Source organism: Melanerpes formicivorus, unplaced genomic scaffold (genome assembly GCF_026170545.1).
Source record: "Melanerpes formicivorus ecotype bairdi unplaced genomic scaffold, bMelFor1.0.p_v2 SCAF_65, whole genome shotgun sequence".
In the NCBI taxonomy this organism is placed as follows: Eukaryota; Metazoa; Chordata; class Aves; order Piciformes; family Picidae; genus Melanerpes; species Melanerpes formicivorus.
Window position 1 is genome coordinate 867,951 of NW_027142417.1, and position 25,749 is coordinate 893,699.

General features: G+C 45.3%; 1 protein-coding gene across 3 annotated transcripts in view; it reads right to left on the minus strand.

The window, feature by feature from the left end:
* Positions 1-526: 526 nt before the first annotated feature.
* CA8 (carbonic anhydrase 8) overlaps positions 527-25,749 on the minus strand; it is a 38,071-nt gene continuing 12,848 nt past the window's right edge. The window contains exons 4-9 of one of the 3 annotated variants that reach the window (XM_068162452.1): positions 22,826-22,921; positions 21,554-21,616; positions 20,217-20,265; positions 17,464-17,576; positions 14,429-14,601; positions 527-1,775 (exon numbers count right to left, since the gene is read on the minus strand). In XM_068162452.1, the coding sequence (XP_068018553.1) occupies positions 14,467-14,601; positions 17,464-17,576; positions 20,217-20,265; positions 21,554-21,616; positions 22,826-22,921 (456 nt within the window). In that variant the 3' untranslated portion in view covers positions 527-1,775; positions 14,429-14,466. Of the gene's footprint in view, positions 1,776-7,412; positions 10,953-14,428; positions 14,602-17,463; positions 17,577-18,610; positions 18,741-20,216; positions 20,266-21,553; positions 21,617-22,825; positions 22,922-25,749 lie in introns of those variants that run through there. The other 2 variants (XM_068162451.1, XR_010990317.1) reach the window with 2 other exon arrangements.

The window sequence follows — 25,749 nt, forward strand, 5'->3', positions numbered from 1 at the left end:
CCATGGCAGGGGGGTTGGAACTAGATGATCCTTGTGGTCCCTTCCAACACTGAATGAAACTATGAAACTATGAAACTATTTGCCTGCAGGATTGGCGCCATGTCTCACAGCTCTGAGAAACTCAGCTGTTTGAGGAAAAAGAAGAAAAAAACCAACAATAACTACCCCAAAAAAGGGCAGATTTTCAGTTTATCACTGTTGCTTTAAAACTTCAGAATCTGGCAGCAATATGAAAAACTTCTTTCACTCTTTGTCAGGGGTCGTTTTAATGCTTTTCTGGAGATGTGGCAGCAATTTGCAATCAGACAGCTCAGTGCAGTTGGAAATATTTAATTTCCAGAAAGTGGAAGAGCTCTGGGCTCCTGTGGAGACCTGAAGCCTGCAGTTAATATATAGGCCCCAACCTTGCTTTCATTTAAGTCATTGGCAAAATTCCCATTGACTTCCAGTGAAGCAGGATTGGCCCCGTTTCAAAAAGGGAGTATTATTAGGTTTAACATTTTAAACCCACTAACATAAGGAGCAGGCTTAAGATTATCATGATTGAGCATTTTATTTTCAAATGCAGTTGACAGCACATTTAAACAAAGAAATGTGGCTGATCTTTCAAACTTTGAAATTGCTAGGTTGAGCAAAATGGGAGCTGCTTTCAATTAAATAATGCAAAGAAAAGTAGCAGGGCAGAACTGCATTTGGCAAGAGAAAATGCTGTATTTATCTCACTGCAACCCAGTCATTGGTTTGTGGCTCCAGGGTCCTCAAGCAAACACCCAAATCCACGTGATGCCCTTGCATGTTCTAGTAGATCTTGGGTCTTGGAGATGGCTGGAAGATGTGTTGGAACTCGTGTAATCAGCCAGCTTTGTGTCAGCCACCCATCTGAGACACTGAAAACTGTCCATGAGAAGACAAGAGTAAGAGAAAGCCCTTGGGATTTGCTCCTTTGCCATTAGGAAGTATCAAAAATACTCATTGTAGAATTGGCTGCTCAATAAACAAACTCACTGCAGCACTCAGGCTTCCATGCACTTGCACACTGAGTTCAAACTGAGAGGACTGAGTTGCTAGTGATAGCACCAACAACTGAGAAATGGGTGGCTGCTTAAAAAGTGGACCCCAGTGTGCCGCCAGCCAAAACAACCCTGATTGTGATTCCAATAAGGAAGATGAATCTCTTCATCCTCTGCTTTCTACTACAGCAATTGCAGATGTTGTCAGCAACCTAACTGAAGGGAAATTACTCTGCTAATTTTTATACTGACAAGTCCATTCAAGTAGAGAATACCTGCAATTTACCATGCAGCCACAACAGCTCTTGCAGCATCCATACAGACCATTGAGTCTCTTAATCTACCTGATGTCATGTTTGTTTACAATGCAGAGAGAACATGGAGTGAGTAAACAGATTGGTTTAGAACATTAATAACAGAGTAATTAGCTGAGACTTTGTGCCTAGACAAACACAGAGATGTAAAGCAGTTAACTAGTCATAGGCAGTGAACAACTCAGCTTATCCATGGGAGCTAAAACTCCTGTCAGGAGGCATTTTCATTTCAGGGTGTGATGAAAAAGAATTGATTTACAAATACATGTATTTTTAATATTTCTTTTGTTATTCCTGTTCCATGCTGAACGAGATGGTTTGCCAGAGAGCCAGGTGCTGGATGGCTGGAGTCAGACCATCAGTGCAGCCTGAAAATGATCCATGTGTATTCCTGAGCGTTTCACTGCGTCCAGAATGCACATTCTGAAGTATAGTTGTGGCTACCCTGTGCCTGTAATAAAGAGAAAAACAATTGCTGTGAGGAGATTGATTAGGGTTTGACTGGCTTGTTTGGGTGGTTTTTTTTGCAGTTAAAAGTGTACACCTGTTGCTACAGGCTGCAACTCCTACATAAACTTTAACATTTCTCTTTGGGAGGGTTACAAATCTTTCTCCCAACTACCACTGCTAAATGTTGTCTTGTTACCTACAGCTGATGCTGTTACCATTCCTTTTTATAGCAACCATTATTTAGATGGCTATTGAGCCACTCAGCCTGGTAGCCACTGTCTCTGTGCACGCTCTAGTCTGCCCTCATTTCTGACTACCCCAGATTTAGATAAATGACTGCAGTGACAAATATTCAACCATCAAAATGGCTGCTGTCTGTACAAGAAACTGCATTAAAAACTGGAAGTCTCCTAGCCAGGATATTCCCAGTGTTGGCAATGTATTAAAGAGGTCAGAAATGCATTTACCATTGAATATGTTCGTGAGTCAGGAGCTGGTGGGATAAATGCATCTGAGAACAGTGTATAACTTCCTCCTCTCTCTGCATTCTCTTTTTCATGAACTGTTGTTTACACTGAAATTTCCTATGTCTACACAGAAGTTATGCTACCTCTGCTGGTAAATCCACTATTTTAACCTGTTTATGTGTTAATCCAGCAAAAATGTGCTTGGTACATCCTCTGCTGGCAGCTTCTGGAAATATCAGTTGGGAGTGCAAAGAACTGACAGGTTTTGTCTTCGAGTATTACAGCCACAGTTTTCTCTCTTGGGCAGAGGAACCCTAGTAGGCAAGAGCATGCAGAAAGGAGCCACTGGGGAGCAGAAGACCACCTTCATCCCACATTAGATGCAGAGCTCATCAGTCACATCTCTCTTATCCACAGCTGGTGCCTTACCCTGAGCTACAGACACTGGCCAGATGTGGGAGGCAGCACTGGCATCCTCCAGCTCGCAGCCACGCTGATGCTGGCAGCTTCACCACTTGCCTTGTAGCATGGCAATGGCAGAGAAGGGCTCTCACAGACAGGCTGAGCACAGGCAGCTGCTGATGCCTGTCTCTTCCTGATAAGACCCGCACTTGCCTAAGCTCCTCTTTCTGGTCTGCTGGTGGCTAGTTGGCTGCCAGCATCCAGGAGCAGAGGGCTGCTGAGCTGAGCCAAGCAGCACACTCACTCTTGGCCCCATCTCCTCTGGCAGAAGGGAACAGGCAGTACCTGTCTCCTGGTGATGTCCTCATGAGTGGACTTCTAGAAAGTAGTTTTCCAGAAGGCAGAGAGCAGCAGAGCCCTCTTGAGCTGTGCTTCAGGGATGAGTTGCAAGTAGAAGCTGGAAGCAATGTCCCAGGGCACATGTGTCTCAGCAGCCTCTCCTACAGCACAGCATGGATGAATGTGCTGGACAAAACAACCTCTGAAAGCAGGCACCTCAGGGGGTGCCAAGACTCAGGTTGAGGGTGGCTATTTTTAAGCTGAGGTTATCTGGGGATTCAGTACCTGAAAGGGGCCTACAATAAAAAACATGAAGGGACTTTTTACAAGGGTTTGTAGTGATAGGATGAGAGGGAATGGATTGAAGCTTCAGGAGGGCAGATTTAGACTGGAGTTTAAGAAGATATTCTTTGGAGTGAGAGTACAGAGTGGAACAGGTTGCTCAGGGAGGTCATGGCTGCCTCCTCCCTGGAGGTGTTCAAGGCCAGGCTGGATGAAGCCTTGAGTAACCTGGGCTGGTGGGAGGTGTCCCTGCCCATGGCAGGGGATTGGAACTGGATGATCTTTAAGGTCCCTTCCAACCCCACTCACTCTATAAATCTATGACTCTGTTAAATTACTCAAAGCATTCTTTTTGGCCTTAAAATCAGGAAGTTTGTTGCTTCGCTGATATTGCTGTTACTGAGGCTGCCGTTAGACAAGATGATAAACCTGCTTTAGGATGCTTATTACAAGATCAAAAACCCCGTGGCCATATGACACAAAACACTGAAACAACTTCAGTCTGTCAGTTCAAATTTGTTCCAAATATTTTGAATTCTCAGTACAACTTCAATCTGTCTTGACAGATCAGTTTTTAGCTCATCCTGCCCACTCTAATTTGATGCCGAACACACATCGTCTGTTTACCCGCAGTTGGGATAAAGCCTGCTATAAATCCATAGCCTGCACTCTGCCTAATTCATCAGAAATGTGCCCCTGCCTTGTTCAGATCAGATTTGTACCAAGGGACAACGCAGGAGCACACAGATATTATGCTGCAGAAGCACAACACACGTGAGCCCTGCTGACAGAAATGGTATGTGACAGAAAGGATCGAGGAAGAAAGTTAAAAGTATAAAAGCTGATGGAAAGCTGATGAGAAGAAAAAAAAGGTAGATATTAGAAAGAAAAAAAAAGAACTGAAACAAAAGCAATGAAAACCACACAAAACTTCATGCAATGCAAATAATTACACAGAGCACAGAAAGGTTTGAGTTGGAAGGGATTTTTAAAGGTCATGCAGTCCAACCCTCCTGCAGTCAGAAAGGACGTTGCAACTAGAGTAGGTTGCTCAGAGCTCCAGACAACCTGACCTGGAATGGTTCAGGGATGGGGTATCCACACCTCTCTGGGCAACCTGGGTCTCACCATCCTCAGTGTAGAAAATTTCCTCCTTCCCTCCACTCTGAATCTCCCTCTTTTAGTTTCAAGCCACAACCCTTTGTCGTGTCACAACAGGCCCTGCTAAAAAGTCTGTCCCCAGCTTTCTGATCAGCCCCTTTAACTACTGAAAGGACACAACAAGTTCCCCCTAGAGCCTTCTCTTGTCAAGGCTGCTCTGCTCAGGGAGGTGGTGGAGTCACCATCCCTGGAGGTGTTCAAGAGGGGATTGGATGTGGCACTTGGTGCCATGGTCTAGTCATGGGGTCTGTGTTGACAGGTTGGACCGATGATCCTCGAGGTCTCTTCCAACCTTAGTTATACTGTGAGACTGTGATATACTGTGATAGTAAAGGAGTGGCTCCCATTCCTTTCCACTGAAATGTCAGGGAAGGTTTAGGCTGGAGATGAGGAGAAAGTTCTTCCCAGAGAGAGCTGTTAGCCATTGGAATGTGCTGCCCAGGTAGGTGGTGGAGTCACCATCCCTGGAGGTGGTCAAGAGGGGTTTGGACGTGGCGCTTGATGCCATGGTTTAGTCATGAGGTCTGTGGACAGGTTGGACTTGATGATCTTTGAGGTCTCTTCCAACCTTGGTGATTCTGTGATCAGATGTAAAACATTGAGATTACAGATTAAAAGAAATGCAGCTCTAGGCAGAAGGCTGATGCAAGCTTCTTGACTTGGTGGAGGAATTACTGAGTGAAAATTTGTGGTCTGTTTTATGAAGATCAAGTCAAATGGGGTGGCCCTTTCTGTTTTAATGTTAGTTGATAATAATTAATTGCCAGTCACTCTGGTGAAGCAGTCTGGACTGCACATAGATATTTGAATGTATGGTTCCTGCAGCTCTGAATGTCAGGCTGTGCAGCTGGAGACAAACAGAAAGAATGCACCAATAAAACGGGAGGACTTTATCTAGAGGAGATGAAGAAAATCTCATTAAAATCTAATGAAAGACAATTTAAGAGACTAAGGAGATAAAAAATACCACATGATCTCATTAAGTTAGTAACTGAAGAACTCTTGAGAGTAGATTTAGACTTGACAAATCTCTAACTCCTCTCTTTCCTCTAGCCAAAGGTCCTCCTTTTATAGGTGCAACTGCATTGGTTTGGGTGACAACAGCCCTACTCCTGCATGCAGACATCCATCACACCTAAAATGCCAGCTCTGATTTATTGCTGGGAAGGACACCATGCTTTGATATTTTTTTTCCTCTTCTGACTGTGAACCACCTTTCAGGGAGCTGTAGAAAACCAGAAGGTCTTCTCTCAGCCTCCTCTTCTCCAGGCTGCACAACCCCAGTTCCCTCAGCTGCTCCTAGACCTGTGCTCTAGACCCTTCACCAGCTTCACTGCCCTTCTCTGGACATGCTCCAGCACTTCATGGTGCTCTTCAAAGCCACTGGTGGCTCTGCTGCCGCCAGTCCCAACACCATGGAGATTTCTGATGTACCTGTGACAGTATGAGGAAAGCCATACTGAGCACTTCTGGGACTGCAGGACTGGCTTCATAGTCACATTTCCTTCCAGGAACATTGTCACTGCACTCTGACTTGCCACTGTCACTGCCTTGGGTTGCTGCTGCTCTGTGGTGCCACATAATTGCTTAATTGCAATTTGTGATGAGCCAGGGAGTGGAAATGCTACATACTCTAGGGCATCCTCTGGCAGGGGCTTGGACTACATGATCTTTCAAGGTCCCTCCCAACCCCTAACAAATTCTGTGACTCTGTGACTATGTGACTGTGATTCTGTGATTTGATTTGGTGAATTTTATCTGAGTAGATGTGATCTCAACAAACATCTTAACCTGCAGGTTTCTTCCCACTTTTAACAGAAGCCAACCTCAATTTTCACACATGTAGTTTTTGCTTGCAGAGCACCTCCTTGCACACAGCCTCCTCTTTGAACAAGGGCCATAGGTCAGGGGGGAAAGACCAGAAGCAGCTATGATCCAGAGACAGACATCTGCAGATAGGAATTTTCTTTTGCTTGTCTTTGATGCTGGGGAGCAAACCCTGGCTGAAGCTCTATAGTATGCAGACATCTAGTGGTTGGATCTTACAGTGCAATTAGGCATCTTCCCAGGACACCTCATGTCATCATCTGCAGGGCAGCTGCCTTGGGTCCTGTTGATAACAGATTCTTTGGCACTGCAAGTCCTTTATTCATTCATCACACCCCTGGTCAGGGGTATTTGGAGCCGCACTGGCCTCACGTGCTTCCAGGCTCTCGCTTTAAATTGTGTGGAACTGAGGCGGTCAAAACATGAAAGGCCAAGAAACCAGGCAGGTTGAAAAGGCTGCAGCACATCTGCTAAACCTCAGCCCGTCAGTTCACCCTGAGACTCATGCACTTGGTAACCATTGCTGCCTTCCCTGCCAAGAGCACACAGCTCTCAGGGGTTTTGGTCTTTGGTTTTCATTTATCTCTTGAGCAAACATCTCCTTATCTGTGTGGATCACCGCACGTTTCTGAGCCATGAACACATCTCACCACCACCTTTGGCTTGCTGAGGTTGTTTTTTGGGTGGGGTGGTTTGGGGTTTTTTCTCAACCACATAGACAATTATCCAACCAAAGAGACCAAGCCCTTTTCTAATCACAGGTCAAGATGCCACAATTCAGTTCCAAGAGACCCTCAGTCCATCAAACAAAAAGCTGGCATCTGCCCAACAGGAGGTTAAACACAGAACTGCTATTTAAAACACTGCTGGCATGGTGTAGCACACACAAGTCATCTGTGTCCCACTCATCTACCTGAGCTTTCATCTCTTTCATGCCCACCACCTTCAGATGCTTACATGGGAGGCACTTCAGAAAGCACTGTTTGTTGTGTTTATTTATATTAAAGCCTAAGGGAGGCAGAGAGTTTATAGCTAGGTGAGATCAAGGTGGTTTTGTCTCCATCTCAGACACAAACATCACCTTGAATAACAAGCCCTAGAGTTGCTTCTGTGCTTGAAGCTCTAAGCTTCCTCAAGTGCTTTACACAGGAAATGGAATTTGTGTTTTGATCTTATTTCTTTATTGATGAGGGAAAGTAACTCAACACAGGGAATGTGGTGAACAGTCAGGGTTTGGGCTAATGATTGATGCCCAGGGATGAGCAGCCAGCTCCCTGGCACTGGTGGGAGAGTGGCAGGACAACAGCAGACTTGGAGAAAAAGCCTTATTGCACAATCCAGTATGGACCACTTCCAAAACAAGTGAGTTGAAATGGAAAGAGAGAGGAAATACTTCCAAGCACATCCTTGCTGGAGAAAAGGACACGTAAGGAAGTTTCTGTCTGATATTTTTGCTTTATGCTATCTTTGTGCTTTCTTCTTCCTCCAAGGCTTAACCAGCTCACTGTGTACTTCGTAGGGCGCAGTCTTTTCAAGTGTGTCTAGTATCTTCTCTTCTCATAACCCATCTTCAGTTGTTTGCCTCATATTTGGGGAAGAGAAAGGCCTCTTTGGATCAAGATGAGGTCAGGCTCTGAGAGAGGCCAAGCAGGGTTGTTCAGCCTTCAAAAGAGGGAGGCTGAGGGCGACCTCATTGCTCTCTACATCTCCCTGAAAGGAGGTTGCAGCCATCTGGGGGTTGGTCTCTTCTCCCTCATATCAAGTGATAGAATGAGAGGAAATGGCCTGAAATTAGGGGGGGAGTGGTCAGGAATTGGAACAGGCTGCCCAGGAAGGTAGTGGAGTCAGCACCCCCGGAAGTGTTCAAGAAACCTGTGGCCATGGCACTGTGGGATGTGGTTGAATGGCCATGTTGGTCTTAGGTTGATGGTTGGACTCAATGATCTTGGAGGTCTCTTCCAAGTGAAACAATCCTGGGATTCTATGAAGGAATGCTCAGAGAGCCCTTCCTGCAAGTTCCTCCCTGTGGATTCCTACCAAACCCAGAAAGGTTCAGTTAATTCTTCCCAACACACCATAGATATGGGTTGGCCAAACTTTAATTGGAATGGTTGAGCTTTGTGAATGATTTGTTGCTATAATTAGACCCAGTGCTAAGGACAAAAATACATTCTAAGTACTTTCACCAGTAAGGCCAAGACTGGGAAAGAAAGAAGTCTGACAAATGCTGAGACAAACAGGCTAACCCCAGCTCCTCAGCAGTAGTATTTTTACAACCAGAAGTTCACTGCACAAGCCAACAGGGGAAAGAACAGCAAACACAGGAAGGGAGCTCAGGAAAGGGAAATAATGGAGGTTTTGGTGGAGACATGACATCATCTGCTTCGCAATGTATCTGCATTGCACAGGCAGGATAATATCAGCCAGCTCCAAGATAAGGGGTATGCTTATTTAGAGAATGGATCTCGTTCAGATATCATCACAATGTCAATATTTAAAGTATTAATACTACAGTTCCTCCCAGATAATACTCAGTAGCTACTCTAATAGTTTGTGTGCAAAGGGAAACGATCCTCTGCATAGTCTTCTGTGCTGACAGCCTGGGAATCGCCAGCTTCACAACACACAGCTCACTCCACTTCTGGAGGATTCCTTCATTGCTGGGTGCAAGGAGGTAGAAGTAGGCTTTCAGATAGCAGAAACCAGTTCACATCCACCTCACCTGTGGTGTTTTTTGGTGGTTTTTTCAAGATTTTATCATCAAATCTGACTACTAGGGCACCCACAACATCTTGCCCAGGACCACAATGTCCAGGGCAGGTTTGGAATCTCTCCAGAGAAAGAGACATCACAACCTCTCTAAGATGGGGTTACAAGGTGGAGAGAGACCTTCCTTGAACATAACCCTGAGAAATACAAGTTTCTAAAGGCCTCAGGAGCAATTTGCCAATTGCTACTCTGTGAAGCCCAAAACAAACAGATGACTTCATGGTGGCTGTACACATTCTACACACTCATTGCAATGCAGGCTGTCAAGGGCTGCTGTGTCTCTCCAGCAGAAGCCAGTGTCTCTCCAGTACACCCAGTTGTGACCACATGAAGTAGTCAGCAGGACCTTCTGCCCCTCACCCAGCTCATATGTGGTGTGTGGGTCTGTCCTGCTGTTTCTGCTGCCCCTAGCACACACACAAATGACCTGGAGAATTTGTAACTCATTGTTCAGTAGCAGCTCTCCCCATAGCCCTTGAGGAGGAAGATGAAGCAAGCCTTCTGACACTGCATTTACCATTGCCTGCTGATGACTTGGTGATTGATGACTCACAGACTTGCTCCAAAGGAGTAACCTCCCCTTTGTGAACTCTTGGTTCGCATCTCCATTGTGTCCTGGCCTGGAGCTTGCCATCTGTGCCTCCAGCATTCTTCCACTCACATGAACTGCAGAAACCTGCCCTCCTCATGCCAGTAAAGTGGATCTCACTGACAGCCATGGTCATCAAAGCTACTGCCCATCACATTAGTGACACTGTCCTCCAGATCTTAGAATCACAGAATCCTTTTGGTTGGAAAAGACCTTCAAGATCATTGAGTCCAACCATTCTCTAACTCTACCAAGTCTGGTGCCAACCCATGCCCCTCAGCACCACACTTCTGCATCTTTCAAACACCTCCAGGGATGGGGATTCAGTTACCTCCCTGGTGACCCTGTGCCAGTGTTTAAGAACCCTTTCAGTGAAGAAGCTTCTTCTAATATCCAACCTAAACCTGCCCTAGCCATCTCCTCTCATCCTAATCTTGGAGTTTTGGAGACAGCAGAAGCTCTGTGCTTGACTTAGCTGGCTCAGACTGACATTTCTTCAGCTGCTCTGTCAGATGTGCCATGTGTGGCCCGGCATGGCAATCCCCATGCTGTGCAGAGAGCTCAGGACACGCAGAGCAAGCCCCCAGACCGCCACCCTCAGCAATGTACAGAACAAAGGAAACTGTCATAATTCACAGGAGAACAAAGGCTGATCATTTTCTGCCTGAATTAACATTTCTTTGCAAAGTTCTGTGGCTCACCAAGTAGAAACTAATCCAGGTGATTCTGGGTTTTGTCCTTTATTTCAGTAAGGTTCCTGGTAATGCAAGTGTCATTCAGCTTTATTCAGCTAAACCATGTTAAGTGCAGGGGTTTGGCAGAGCAGCACTCATTCCCACCCCAAAATTAATTCTGAATTTGGATAATACTCTCTGTGAACAATGGTTTTTTTATTAGCTTTACAGGAGGCACCTCCCCTCTACAGAAAGGATGGCTACTGACAGCACAGGAGATGAGGCAGAGTGAAATTCAAGCTAACAGTCAAAACAGGCATGAGGATTTCTACATCGTAACATCCAGACCCAGCTTAGAACCAGTGGAATTTGGATCACAGGTGACTATTGAGTGCTATGGCAAAGAGACTTGTGTCAGCAATGATAATTACCATTTAAAAATAGTTAACAGTGTGAATTGGAAGGTTTAATGTTCTCCTCTTTTAACCCACAGCCCCATTCCCAGAATGTCACTGGACCGTGTGGACAGAGCAACTGTCACAGCTGTCTATCAAGGCTGAATTAGATGGAGACAAACAATACAGGCTTTGTGGTTCAACTGAAGCAGCAGCCTCCAAAGTTTCCATTTCTCATCTGAGGGCACTGTGGGAGCATTGTCTTCCCCCTCTCTGAAAAGAGAATGGAACAATTATGTTACTGAAATTCCTCTGCAGTGGGTCTGAAAGCCTGTTTATGTCCAGCCAGGGAGACAGGGAAAACTAAAAGCCAGGATTTCATGACAGCAGGTGGGGGCAGTCCCAGGGTATACTTCAGTGACATAATGGTCCTGATTCTTCTCTTTCAGGGCAAAGGCAGTGCAGGAGGATTTACTAGCAATGGAGGAAATGGCAATAAAAAAGCAAAGTTAAACACAGTGCTGAAATTATGAACAAAGCTTTACCATCAGCCTTCTGAATCAATCAGGTAATTGATTCTAATGAGGGGAGTGTGGCTGCAAAGCAGGAAGGCAAATAAGAGTAGTCACAGAGAATTTTTCACTCTCCACTATTTTAGGGACCCTACCAAGTGAAGCACTGACTATGGAGCTCTGAAGGGAGTCAGGTGGGCTCAGGAGATAAAAAGCAACCACCCAATTTGTTTCTTCTAATAGCAGTAATATTCTTACTCATTAGCAGCAGGGGTAAATCAACATCTGGTTCCATGCAAGCATCTTCTTGTGCCTCAGCAGAACCTTAGGAAACCAGCTGCTCAGGTTGCCCCAGGTCAGAAGCAGCAGGTCTGAGGGTGTCAAACCATTATTTTCTGCTGCACACATCACATCATTTTTCCCTGAGGTTATTGTAGTGCTAACTATCGCTCGGTATGTACACACACACACACAAAACACTAAGTGCTTGGGTGCACATGGTCACCTGGGGCTACAAAGGCTTTCAGAGAGAGTCAACACAGCTCTAGAGAGTTCCCCCTCTCTTTCTGATAGAGGCAGGGAGTGTAGAGGCTGCCAGCCACCAGCAGTACTGCTAAGTCAGTGGCCACCATTAAGACAATCTGTGCCATGTCTTCCATGTGCTTCCTGCTCATCACCCAATATCCCTAAAAGTCATGGTGTCTGGCAGCAAGACCACCTGATGGTCAGCTTGAAGAACTTTCTGCCAGCTGCCTTCCAAGGGAGACTGTAAGCCCTTCATGGAGGAGCTGCTTTCAGCCACTGGTACTCCAGGTATAGTTCAGAGGATTCCCGGTTCTTCCTGGGGTTTGGTACAATGCTGTAACCCAAAATCATGCAGTAACAAGTTATTCTCCAGCTCAGGAAGATTACAGAAGAGACCTCAAAAGACCATCCAGAGCAGGACCACCTAGTGCAGGTCACACAGGAAGGCATCCAAGCAGGTTTTGAATGTCTCCAGTTGAAGGAGACTCCACAGCCTCTCTGGGCAGCCTCTCGTGGTATGGTTTATCAGGGGGCTCCTGACAGGAGGGCAAAGGATCAACTTGCACAGAAAAGTTCCTCTTGCCTGGACAGCAGATAGTGGATCCAGGAATTAGACTGAAATATCCAAGCAAGGAAGCTCAGAAGAAGCCAAAACCTTTGTGTCCTTAAGGTTCAGCGTGGGCACTGTGACACAGTGACACTTTCTCAGTCTCAATTAGTGCTAAACTAATTAAGAAAAGTGTTTTATATACTGCAGTGAGGAGTATCTCTCTCCTTTCTTGGATAATCCCCAGTGTGATGTAAGGGTGATTGAGGATCTAATTACTCCTTAATTGAATGCACATTTTGTACATTTTTCACTAGTTCAAGCTTAATGCTTTTAGTCCAAAAATCAAAGCCAGTGAAATTAAGTTGAACTGGGATTTGGGCAGCTATTGTGTTAATGGATTACTTTTGGAAAGGGGCCTAATTGCCAAGCAGTCTGAAGATTTCAGCTGTGTTTGTTATAAAAACACTTAAGATGTTGTCTGACAGAAGACTGATTGGATGTACTGCTGCTGGTGGTAATCATGGTTAGCCTTTATTCCTGTCTCAGAGTCGTTTTTCTACCATGCTGAATCATAGCATCACAGAATGGCTCAGGTTGGAAGGGACCTCAGAGATCATCTACTCCAACCTCCCTGCCATAGGCAGGGACACCTCTCAACTAGACTCAGCTGCTCCAGGCCTCATCCAACCTGGTCTTGAACACCTCTATGGAGAGAGCATCAACAACCTCCCTGGGCAGCCGGTTCCAGAGTCTCACCATCCTCCTACTGAAGAACTTCTTCCTCAGCTCCAGTCTAACCCTGCTCTCCCTCAGCTTCACACCATTCCCCCTTGTCCTGTCTCTAGACACCTTCATGAAAAGTCCTTCTGCAGCCTTCCTGCAGGATTTCTTCAGATTTTGGAAGGCAGCTTTAAGGTGAACACCCCCAGCTCCCTCAGCCTGTCCTCACAGCAGAGGTGCTCCAGCCCTTGGATCACCTTTGTGGCCTCCTCTGGACTCACTTGGACAGCTCTGTGTCCTTATGCTGGGGACACCAGAACTGGAGGCAGTGTTAGAGGTAGGGTCTCACAAGAGCAGGGCAAAGGGGAAGAATCCCCTCTCCTGCCCTGCTCTCCACACTCCTCCTGCCACAGCTTCCATCATTTGGGACTCAAAAGCGCAGATTATTTTCTGAAGCGTGGCCAAGACAAATCCTATTATTCAAAACGAATCTAAGTATTGACAAATGTAATAAAATTTCAGACATGAAAGAAAGGGGGGAAAAAAGGAGAGAAAATAAATAATAATAATAAAAAAAAAAAAAGGGCACTTTTTCCATTTCAATTCCAGCATTGTAAAGGAAACTCTTCCGTGCTTCAAACTTCCAACTCGGCGTGTCAAGTAATTTCACTGTTACAGACTTGAATTACCTGCACTGGCCTGAGGGCATTATTCAACTCTCTCAGAAAAAAAAATGATTGTACTTTAATATTGCTCTGATTTTTTTTAAACCCCCCCCCCCCCCAAGTAATTTTCATGCAGAAGCCAGGATGAATTTGCAACATCCATTTCAAGATTAAAGCCACGGCGTTTGGTGACCGCAGAGAGCCGTGGAATTGAGAACTGGGCTCAGGGATGTGGCCCAAAATGAAATGTGGGAGGGAGGAAATGATATATTCAAGGACCAGTGTTTTGCTTTCTTGGCTCAGCTTCTGGGATGTAGACATTAAATAGGGTTATAAAACACAAATAAAAGCGTTTCCACTATGTTGAATGCCTGCAGTGTATGGGAAGACCGTGAGATTGTTGGCCACTGTCTCAGCCCATTTAATAATGTCTGTCACATGCAGGAGGAAAGATAATCTTCCCACTTGGTGTTAATAGATCCAGCTTTGGAAGGACTGAATTATCAATCTCTTTTAGGGGTTATCTGCTGCCTGGTCATTGTTATGAAGATCAAGAGAATGCTCTGTAGAGGCTTAACTCCACCACAGAGCCTGACTTGAACTAAGGACCCCCATCACTGACCTAGATAGGACAATGAGAGTGATAAAATGCTGGAACATGTAACCCAGGGATGTGGCTGAAGTGAACTCAGTGTCTTCTCCCCTTCAGCTAAACCACCCTCATGAAAATTATTTCAATGTTATTGATTTGTTTTTTTCTGCTGAGCTTTTACTTACCTGAATCATGACTTGGGTTTGTTATCCTTCCTCTTCTGCTACTGAAATGCAGCCCTGATGATTCTGTCGCTGAGTGGCTGAGTTGGTCTGAAGTTATCTCCTAGGATTCCATCACAGCCCTCTAGAAGTTCAGCGCCTTTAACATGTGTCCTCAGTCGGCGAAATTCCTCTATCTGAAAGGCAGGAGGAAGCTTAGGAGCACTCTTCATGATGGGACTAACGATTGAAATCAGCCCTGTCCACCACTTCTGCAGCTTTGAAAGCTGGAGTGTTCAGGTACCATGTATTGGGGTAGAGCTCAGTCTCTCCTCCCAGGTAACATGCAACAGGATGAGAGGAAACAGCCTCAGGTTGTGCCAGAGGGAGTTTAGGTTGGACATTAGGAAAAATTTCTGCACTGAAGGAGTGGTTAAACCCAGGAACAAGCTGCCCAGGCCAGCGGTGGAATTGCTGTCTCTTCAAGTGTCCAAAAACCACATAGCTGTAGCACTTAGGGACAGGAACGAGAAAGCCTTGAATTTCTCTCTTCCCAGCTGTAACCACAGGGGCTACCAACATTTAGACAAATCTCTTCAACTTTCCTAAGCTGTGTTCATTAGTATCCCACAGCAGAAAGTTCCACAAGTTAATGACACATGCAAAAACAATGTATTTAAATCCATTAGAAAGCCATTTGCGCTGAAATCTATGCTTCAACACTACAAGTAGGCTTAACAGCATGAAGTGCCTTTCCCAGCCTTCCATGGCTGATTCAGAATGGTTATGTGCTACACAACATCCTCTTCTTTTCCAGAGACAAAAGCTCTTGCATTTCTGATCTCTCTTTGAATGGAATCTCTCCTGGGCACTCATGTCCACATGCACAAGAGGCCAGATACTTAATTGAAGCCAAAAGGCTAATTACAAGTTAAAATCTTGGCTGTCTAAGCTGTAGCAAAATATTCTGCCACTTTCAAAATCTTATTTTGGGTATTCTGAAGAACTCTCAGTCCCTGCTGACTTCCAAACCCCAGAATCACCACCTCTCACTTGCTTGTCCTCATATTTCTTTCCAATCAACATCTGAAAGCAGTATCTGATGCAAGTACAATTTGTATCCCTCCTTCTTAAGAGGCCTTTTCTGCACAACCTTGACTTTAATCCTGCTGCGTTCATCACTAGCAGCAAGGAGGTTTTCTCACTGATGCTGATCCACAAGTACAAAGTGTTATGGATCATACTGGCCTAAATCTGCTCCAGTTTCTCCCTCTGCCCCAGTGTCACATCTCACCTGTGCCAGTGGCAGGGAAAAATCCCCTCCATTTGAATGCCCTTCATCCCTGCCATGCTCTTGTTGGATTGGGTTTATACCAATCCAAACAATGCCACGACACCAACCAGCCTCCCCTCACCCGAAGGTCATGGGTATGAAACACATTCATTTCCTCAGGCACTGTGGGTCACTCTTTTCCCCAGACACTATATGCTCTTCTGGAGACTTATATCCTTCATACCACGTTCCAGCATCTTGTTTTCTTGTGGTAAATGAGTACATTGGAATGGGCTGCCCGGGGAGGTGGTGGAGTCACCATCATTGGAGGTGTTTAGGAGGAGACTTGATAGGGTGCTTGGTTGCATGGTTTAGTTGATTAGGTGGTGTTGGAGGATAGGTTGGACTGGATGATCTCAAAGGTCTCTTCCAACCTGGTCTATTCTGTTCTACATAACAATATCAACTGCTGTATTTCTCTGCTTAATTCCCCTTTCTTTCACCCTCTCACCACCTCCCACCACATGGGGATTGCTTGAACTATGCCCTCCTCTGTGCACTGACTGGATTAAGAAGGCAAAAAGACCACAAAATCTGCAACCAGCATCAAATAAAATATGCCCCAGCACAATAGTTATGGTCTTGATACTTCTGGTTAACTCCCTCTTATTTATCCATGCTGCATCTGGACAATGAGCTGCTGAGTTACAAAATGCACTCATCTTTAAAAGTTACTCTGCATCTAACCATGCAGATCAACAGAGTTCTGTTTCCTTTCACTCAGCAGTAAGTAGTTATAAAATCTAACTTCCCATAAGCAAATAAATGCCAGATTGAAGATGGGATACATTGAGGTTGCAGTTACCACCCAGATAATCTTATTGGAGGCTGTATTTTATCCTGTGACTAAGAACTAGAACTCAGTTTTGAGATGAGAAGAAGCACTGCTGGTATCTAATTGTTATAATATTGTGCTGGGATTAGTATCAAAATGTTTAGATTACAAAAGCTGCATTAATTTATATCTGCATTTATCACCTTCCACACCTTTTTTTTCCCCTTCTGTCTGCACACACTTTGGAGCAGGTAATGAACATTAATGTGCTCAGCTTCAAGGATCCTAAGCGGTTTCACTTAAATCAAACCCACGTTTCTCCATCTGGGATTCACAGATTGTGGGAGAACAATCACCAGGAGTTTTCATTGTTTGCAAAGGGATTATTTGTAGACAGATTTGAAAGGTTTTCCATAGACAGGTTCACATGGTGGGGAGGGAAAAAAAAACCCACTTTAAAACATGTAAGTGTGAAATCAAATTTAAGCAGGGGATTTCCATCTGACATCAATCAAACAGAACCAAAGAAGAGCAAGAGAAGTGAAATATAGTTCAGTGCCATGCAGCTCACTGTCCTGTGTTAATGTTTTTCATCCTCCACTGTCCCCCTGTGCTTTTTCCATTCCTCTGCCATCAAAAGGCAGCGGTATTTGAAAGCTTACAATTCCAAAGAATCAAATTGCTTTTCCCCCATTGGCTCCTTGCTTTTTCTCTCACTTCACTGCAGAATTGTTTTAAATGCAGATGATGAAGGATAACAAGGTTCTTCATCTCTGACCTTTGCATGGCTTTCAGTGACTCAAAAGGTTTAACCTTTACTTGAAAAGCCATGCACTGATCTAATGGGATCTTCAAGGGGGACAGATATGATGTCCTGATAGCTGTATCTTCGCACGCTATAACCTTCAGCTCCTAACCGCGTCCCAAGGTCACTCGCAGCCCAGCTCTTACCTGCACTTGAGACACGGTCAAAGGGTAGCGAAACAGTATCCAGGTGACACCTTCACTGCAGGGTGGGATGGTGAGAGAGCCCTCATATACCCAGTAGTCACGCAGGAGGGGATCTGAAATCCAAAGAAATGGAGGGGGGAGGTTAATGCCATCAAGGAAGATAATGGTGCCTTTCAGTTGTGACAGCTTGTGACAGCCTTGGGCTTGCTCACATGATGAAGTTAAGTATGATGTAAGCTAAGGTGTGAATTTACAACCTGCCACTGCTCCTATGATGAAGTTAGTATGTTGTAAGCTAAGCTGTGAATTCACAACCTGCCAAGCACTGCCCACTGCCCTCCTACATGATGTGAATGAACCTGGGGTCGTTATATTACAGCAACTTCCCCCTGCAGATGAGTGTGTTAAAGATGAAAATGCTGCTTTGGAGATGTGAAAAGTCACATGTGCACTTAAACTGAGTCACACAGAGGGGTAGAACTCCTCTCAGTGTCAAAAGCTACAGCCTCTTTTGAAGGCAGAGGGGTCGTGGTGATCGCTTTTTAACCTGTTACTGCCATTTCACTGCTTGCTCAGAGGAGTATCAGCAGAACTAAGCCTTGCTAACAAAGCCTGTGAGTGCCAGTGAACAGATTTGGGGCTCTTGGTGTAATTTTTTTTCTCACCCAGGGAAGTTCAAAACCATTGAAAGCAAGTTGCATTACCAAACACTCAAAAGTTAAGAACTGCAAGAATTAATTCAGCCCATCCTGTGCATGCTCTGTGACACCATCTTGTTACATGATCACCAATCCCCTTCCCTTTCATCATCTGCTTGCAAAGGTGAATGACTTTTTTCTTTTGAAAAGCATCTCATGAGATTTGGATCTCTCAGTGCAGTAGGTGGTCCTTGGTCTTCTTCACCCCATCCTATTCAAATCCTGCTTGTGAGAAGGGTTACATTTTCCCAGCCCTCTATTCCTAATGCACTCATTTCTTCAGTGTCTGAGTGCTTCACAAACATGAATCAATTTATCCTTCCAACACCCCAGTGTGGTGAGGAAGGACAGATTACCCCCACACTTGAAATCTGGGGAACTGAGGCACAGAGAAGTTAAAGTCAAATGCATCTATTCATCTGAGGTGTTCCATGTGAGATGCTTAGAACCTGATTTCTCAGAGTAGTTAACTTTCTATAGCACTTAATGCAGTCAGAGCACTGCTCCCATTGACTTCAGTTGGAGGTGAAAGCACTCAGCACTTCTGCAAATCAGACCCCATGATCTCAAGTCGGGCACCTAGAAAATGAGGAAGACACAGTTAGAGATGACTTATGGAAACTGTGGGTTGTGTGACTCCATCAGCATCACACAGGAACTGTGATGCAGGGGTCCTGTAAAAAACAAGATGTTTTCTAACACATCTGCATGAAGAGGCACAGGCAGCCTTAATTCCTGCAATTCCTAATTGCTGAGCACTTGACTCTGCAACCTAAACAATATTATTTTGAGATCATTATTGCCACTTAATGTAGACCTGGATTACTTTGTAAAAGTAAAGATACTGCCCCTGTGACACAGAATGGAGCTCAGGACTCCTTGCAGAAACATTCATCTTGCAGCACTGCATTTGTCAAGTCACTCTTTTAATTCAAGGCATGGTAGAGGAAGCTTGTAGCTGTATGAAGCTGGACTTGCCTCCCATTGCCACTGCTCCTTGCATGCTACATGACTGTCATTGCATTATGGCTTTGCTTTTGATGCTGCCAAAACTTTCCTTGCTAAGGAAGCTCTGCAGAGAAGGACCTGTTCACCACAAGCCAGCAATGTGCCCTTGTAGCCAAGGTGGCCAATGGAATAGGAGGGTGCATCAAGATAGAGGATCTCCTCCCCCTCTACTCTACCCTCTACTCTGCTCTGGTGAGGCCACATCTGGAGTACTGTGTCCAATTCTGCACCTCATAGTTTAAGAGAGACAGGGAACTGCTGGAGGGAGTCCAGCAGAAGTGACAAAGATGCTGAGGGGCCTGGAGCATCTTTGTGAGGACGAAAGGCTGAGAGCCCTGGGGCTCTTGTGCCTGAAGAGCAGCCCCAAAGGGGATCTGAGCAATGCTGATCAATAGTTAAAGAGGAGGTGCCAAGAGGATGGGACCAGGCTCTTCTCAGTGGTGCCCAGGGACAGGACAAGGAGCAATGAGCACAAACTGGAACCCAGGAGGTTCCATCTGAACAGGTGGAGAAAATTCTTTGTTGTGAAGATGCCGGAGGCCTGGAGCAGGTTGTCCAGACAGGTTGTGGAGTCTCCTTCTCTGCAGAGATTCCAATCCCCCCAGAACATTGTGATCCTGAGCAAGCTGCTGTGGGTGCCCTGCTTTAGCAGGAGAGCTGGACTGGGTGATCTCCAGAGTTCCCTTCCAAGCCCTGCCATGCTGGGATTCTGTGTAAGTGGATCATCTTATGGTTCCTATTTTATGCCAAAGCAGGGAAGGGAGTGCACACCACTCCCCACCAAGTGGGACAATAAATCATCACAAATCATCACAGTGCTGCCAGCAATGCATGGAGCAGAAGCTCACATCCTACTCACACCACAAAGGTGTGGATTTATCCTACGTTCCAACTGGACCTCATCCCTATCCCTGTTGGTACCACTAGGTACCACCTCATGGGACACACTCTCAGGCACACAGTTGGTCTTTGCTTTAGATCAAGATTGCCTCAACCTCTGCATCCAGCTAACAATCCACACACAGAGAAGTAAGCAAAGGCACCTACCTGGCAATAAAGAGTTGGGATTAAAACAGGGGATTGTTTTGGACTTTCCCTGAAAAAAATGAATACAAATCAATCTTATCTCTAGTTCCTCATTTAAAAGATGATGAATGGAGAGGTGTTCTTATAACTTGAAGCCTTGAATCCCTGCCCAAAGCAACTTCATCAATAGCTCCCATTTAATCACCCACTGCATTTGCCCTTGCAGCTACACAAACATGGTTTGATATTCTGGTTTCTATTTTACTCCTAAGGTTAGCTCAGCGTTTTTTTGCCTTTAGTACCTGGGCTCTTTCCAGCTCCCAGCCTTGAAAACCTCTACAGGAAATTCAGAGGTTCCATACAAAGTCAGTTTAAAAAACAAAGGCCCAAAGGAGCTCTTCTTTGACCAACAGGATAAGGCTTCATAATATAAAGTTGGTGCCACACAAACAATTCTATATGTGCCAGAAAGGTATTTGATGCTGACCCTCTGAAAGTTGTTAGTGCAACCTGCTCACAATTGCAAGGCCTTTCATGAGGTTCTCCTGCTTTGCTGCCCTTCCAGCAATGGAACCAGAGGGTTCTGCACACTGCTCCTTTCTCTGATCCCTCCATGAACAATGAGTTTGCAATGTTGAGCATCATGACTGAAGTTTACCAGATATCATTTGACTAAAAGGTTTCAAATTCCCTCCTAGTAACAGCTTCTAATTTTTTCCACACTTCAGCATGAAGTGAACAGTTGTCCTCCTCAGACCAACACAGAACACTTCATTAACACAGCCCAAAAGTCCCTGGCAATCCAAGGTAAGTATGATTACTTCTCTGTTGCCGACAGAGATTACAAAGCAGAGAGATGGAAATGACTTGCCTAAGGTCATTTAAGATAACATCAACATTCTGGAGAGCCCTCTTCTCTCCTCAGTCTTGCCAGGCTTTTTATTTGCCCTTTAGGATCCCCACACATAATCCACCTGACAAGAGGCACTGTGGGGTTTGCTGATTTCCCACTGGAAGTCAGTTTGGCTGCTCAGTTCATCTGTTCTTTGCCTCTGCAAATCCAAACCAGATAAGCTTGGAGATACTGCTGCTGGTGTTCACTGAGCACATTGCAGTGCTTGCATTCACACTGACTCCATGATAGCCACTGGCAAGTTAACATTATCTCTGTTACAGGTACAGGAGATCAACCTTTCTGGTCCCCAGAAAATGAAGTCACTACAAAGACTGCACATTATCTGAATGCTGTGAAAGGCTGAGATCCTGATGCAGGCCCCCAGATGGTGTCTTTCACAAACAGCGTCAGGACAGACACATCTGAAGCCCTTCTCTTGGATCAGACAGACACAATTCCTTACCTTGTACTGGATGTCCTGGAGAATTTCAGTTACAGCCTTTAGGCCTACATGCTCTTTTCCTATCTGAAATACAGCATGACAAAGATGAGCTTCAGCATTCTGCTATTTCACAGAATCACAGAATCAACATTAGAGGTTGGAAGGGACTTGGGGAGGGCAGCCTGGTGAGAAACTGGAAGTGGAAAATGTACCATTGAAGTTTCAGATTTACTTAAGAACTTATTATCTATAACTTTCTAACTAACCTGAAGGTTACCTCTGCTAGAATTAGAACTTACATAAGCAATTATCACACAGCCCTCTAGGATACAAAGCTGAAGACTTCCTAAATTCCATTTTTAGCAGTTCCATCTGAGTGTTGGAGCTGTTACCAATGTATCTTTAAATTCAAACAGAGGTAAAGCTCAAAGGCACTCATAAACTCGTTATGAGATACAACAAATTAATAACACTGCTGTGAAAGAAAATCCATTTGATCTCAGCATGAACTCTAAACCTCTTCCTACAAACCCATTTAAATGAAACAGTTTGTCATTTCTCATGAGGAGGATGAGAATCTGGTCTTTGAGGACTAAAACTCAAAGTCTTCTTTATAGGGTGCAGCTCTCAACAGCAATTAGACTATGGGGCTAACTTCCAGCTTGAATTACACCTTTTCAGAGAGACAGGGAACCACTGGAGAGTGCAGTGGAGGCTACAAAGGTGCTGAGGGGATTGGAGCATCACTGTGAGAAGGAGAGGCTGAGACCTGGGGCTGGTTAGCCTGGGCAAGAGCACACCCAGGGGGAATCTTCTCAATGCTCAGCAAAAGCTAAAGGGTGGGGTGCAAAGGGATGGGGCCAGACTCTTCTCAGTGGTGTCCAGTGACAGGACAAGGGGCAGTGGGCACAAATTGAAACACAGAAGGTTCCACCTGAACACAAGGAAATAAATCTGTGCTGCGAGGTTGCCAGAGCACTGGTGCAGGCTGCCCAGAGAGGTTGTGAAGTCTCCCCTGGAGAGATTCCAAACCCACCTGGACATTCTTAACTTGGGCAACTTGCTGTAGGCACTACTGCACTAGCAAGGGGGGTTGGACTGGATGATCTCCAGAGGTCCCTTCCAATACCTTGTTTGTGGTGAAATTACCAGAAGCATCTTTTGAACAGAACACCTGCAGTCATACATTGTTTTCATTTATGAAATCCTTAGAAATGAAAGGAACTGGAAAGGAGCTCATTTCCCTCAGACAAAAGACAGTGCATGGCAACAAATGCAACACAGGAAACTTACCTGCACAAACAAAGCAATAATAGCTATGCCGTGCTTCTTCCCTACTGCCTCATCAATGCTGCTGTACAGCGTGGAGTTCCAGTGCATCAGATGAAGCTGAAACAAAGCAGTGCAAACAGACCCGTAGAGAAATATGCTTTGTAATAAAGGAACAGCAGCTAAAGTCAATTAACAAAGCCTCAGCATGTCTGTGTCTGCATGTGTGACTATACACACGTGCGTGCCTATGACCCTGTGTGTACCTAGGAGCAGATTCCTGTTACAAGCTGTCTATTGCCCATGGATTTACTTGATGTTTATATTTTACCACCTTCCAAAAGCTCTATTGCGTGCTCGATTTGCCGTTAGCTTCTAAAGGAACAAAACCACAGGCTGAAATCCTGAGATTGCAGTTTGCAGTGCCCAGACACAGAGTCAACGCTGCTCATAAAAGGTTAAGGAGAGAACATCTCCTGTGCCCGGAGAGGAGCCTGGCGCTTGCGCCAGCTGTCCACGAGAGGGCGCTCAGGGAACCGCCGGAGCCTCGCCGAGCCCCCAGCGCCAGGCAGGAAGCGAAGCGAACGAGTCGCGGTGACCGCGGCAGGGACGGCGATGTCCTTGGTGCTGCGCACCGCCGCTCGGCCGGCTGGAAACGCCAAAGCCGGCTTGTCCTCTGGTGGCTGGAACAATAGTGCTGAGGGTGATCACCCGATGGCAAGAGAGCAGGAGTTTGACTGTGTCAACAGGCGGGTCTGGGCCAAAGCTGCCGCGGCGTTCGGCGAGCTACGCTCCTCTGCAGGTGAAATCTGATCAGACATTTGTCTGCATTCTGACAGAGGCAGGGACTTTCTGAAGATTTGAAAGGAAAATGCTGAGCCCTGGAAAGAGGAAAGCGAGCAATGGCTTCTGAGCATGCCTGCAGCGACCCCAGTTTATCCAGATACAGACTGCGGTCTTGTCCTAGGCAGCAGGCTCAGCAGGGCAGAGATTTTCCCATGGTAAGTCTATGGATCAGCTAGAAAAATGACACAAAAACCTGTGTGTCATACTCCACACAGAGCAGGAGATTGTCATTTTTAAACAATTCTTCCTCAGAGCTGCACATTAAACAATTGGAAGACCAGATTGTGACACTATCATCACCAGCCTTGATTCTGTGCTGCTGTTGCAACTGCCCTTGTACTTTTCTCACTCTCCACACTCTTTACTGAGGAGCTAGTTTTAACTCAAGCTTCTTAACCTTCTAGAAAGCTTTGTTCCTTGGTCAGAACTAGGCTATACAGCTCTGTCTTGTTAGCTGTGCAACCAGCAATTACAAGCTCCTGTAGAATCTGGCTCTGTCTGGTGATACTACAGGACAAGAAGCCATCTAAGGATGAAAAATACATTACTGATCTCTTCCCAGCTCTCCTATCAGTTCATCTAGGCTGTACCTCCAAAGACTAAGAGGTTAATTCTGCAGCTCCACATCTTAACCAGCTGCATCTAAAACATGTCAGTCTGGCAACTTTGAGCATTTCTTTTTGTCATCTTTCTCTCACTGAGAAAAAAAGTGGAGCTGAAATGCTGCTTTGATTTCCCATCAATGCCATCACAGGGATGAAGCTATGTCCCTAAGATGAATTAAAACAGCTTTGGAGCTGCACTGCTGAAGATTGTAAAGCCAAGAAGTGTTCTCCTGGACTCACCCAAGTTTGTTAGAGATCAGTGTATTGCAGTCTCATTCACAACATGCCATAGAAGCTGAGGAGGGAAAAGCACAAATGGGAAACCCAGCATAGAGTCTTTTTCCTGGTTTGAAGGGGATGAAACGAAGCTGAGGATTCCAGCTGGTAAGAATGGAAGGCAACACAACCTAGCTGTACAAAAATGATGTGCAATTTCTGCACAAATATTGTGTAAGCAACACCACAGGAGGACAAAAACACAGAGGAGTTGTGGTTTGCACAAGAACTTATAAGTTGATACTTGACTTGGCACTGAATTGTTTCAGGAAGTAATTGACTAAGCTGCTGGCACTGACCATAACATACAGTAATTAAGTCCTAAATGCTCACAAGGGGACCTGACCAAGGATACGACCAGGGCACACACAGCTGCAAGAAAAGTGATTTAAAAAATAGAAAGTTAGTGATTAACAGCCTGAAGGAGAGGCTTAGGAAATGAAAGTTAATGGAACTGATGGAGAGGCTGTTTGGAAACATCTTAGGAGAAGGAGGAGGAGGAGTGCATACTTCATGCCACAAGACAAAGAAACTACAGCTCCTGAAGTAGCAAAGCCTGCATGGTTGAACACTGCAGTTCAGTCAAGGTGAACAGCCTTCCTTTTAAAATGCAAATAAAAGCAAATGACTAAATCATGAACTCTGGACAAAACCAAGAAGAAAGGGCTGAGGAAGTACCAAGGGAGTTAGGTTATTAAGCAGAGTGCTTGGTTGCTGCTGGTAGACTTGCACTTTTCAATGCTCCTGTTGTGGAGAGGTGCCAAGCTGCCACTGAATTTCAGTGGGAATTAAAACTCCTTTAGAATTTCCTATCTGAGATCACTGCCATTAAAAATGTCATCAAAGGAACTCAGTGCCTCTCTTTGAAAGCAAGGCTAATTTCAGCACCAAGAGAGACAAGCTGGAAGCAGTGCCAAGAAACACAGATGACAACACTGTTAGCATTAAAAACCTCCTGATTAATATCATGTGGGAGAAGGGAGAGCACGGCTTCTCTCAACTGCTGCTTGTTGCAAGTCACTGAAAGTGTTAAAGACAGAGCAGGTTTAGTCTGTGGGTGAACTGTCCAGGCTCCCAGCGTGGAACAAGATGACATTCCCTGAACAAAGAAGACTGTAATCTAAAATCAGAGAAATTCAGTGCAAACAAATTAAGTTGGAGCAGAGTACAAGGTATCCTGGAGACACTGTTTAACCAACTTGGCAGTCATAGTGTGGGACA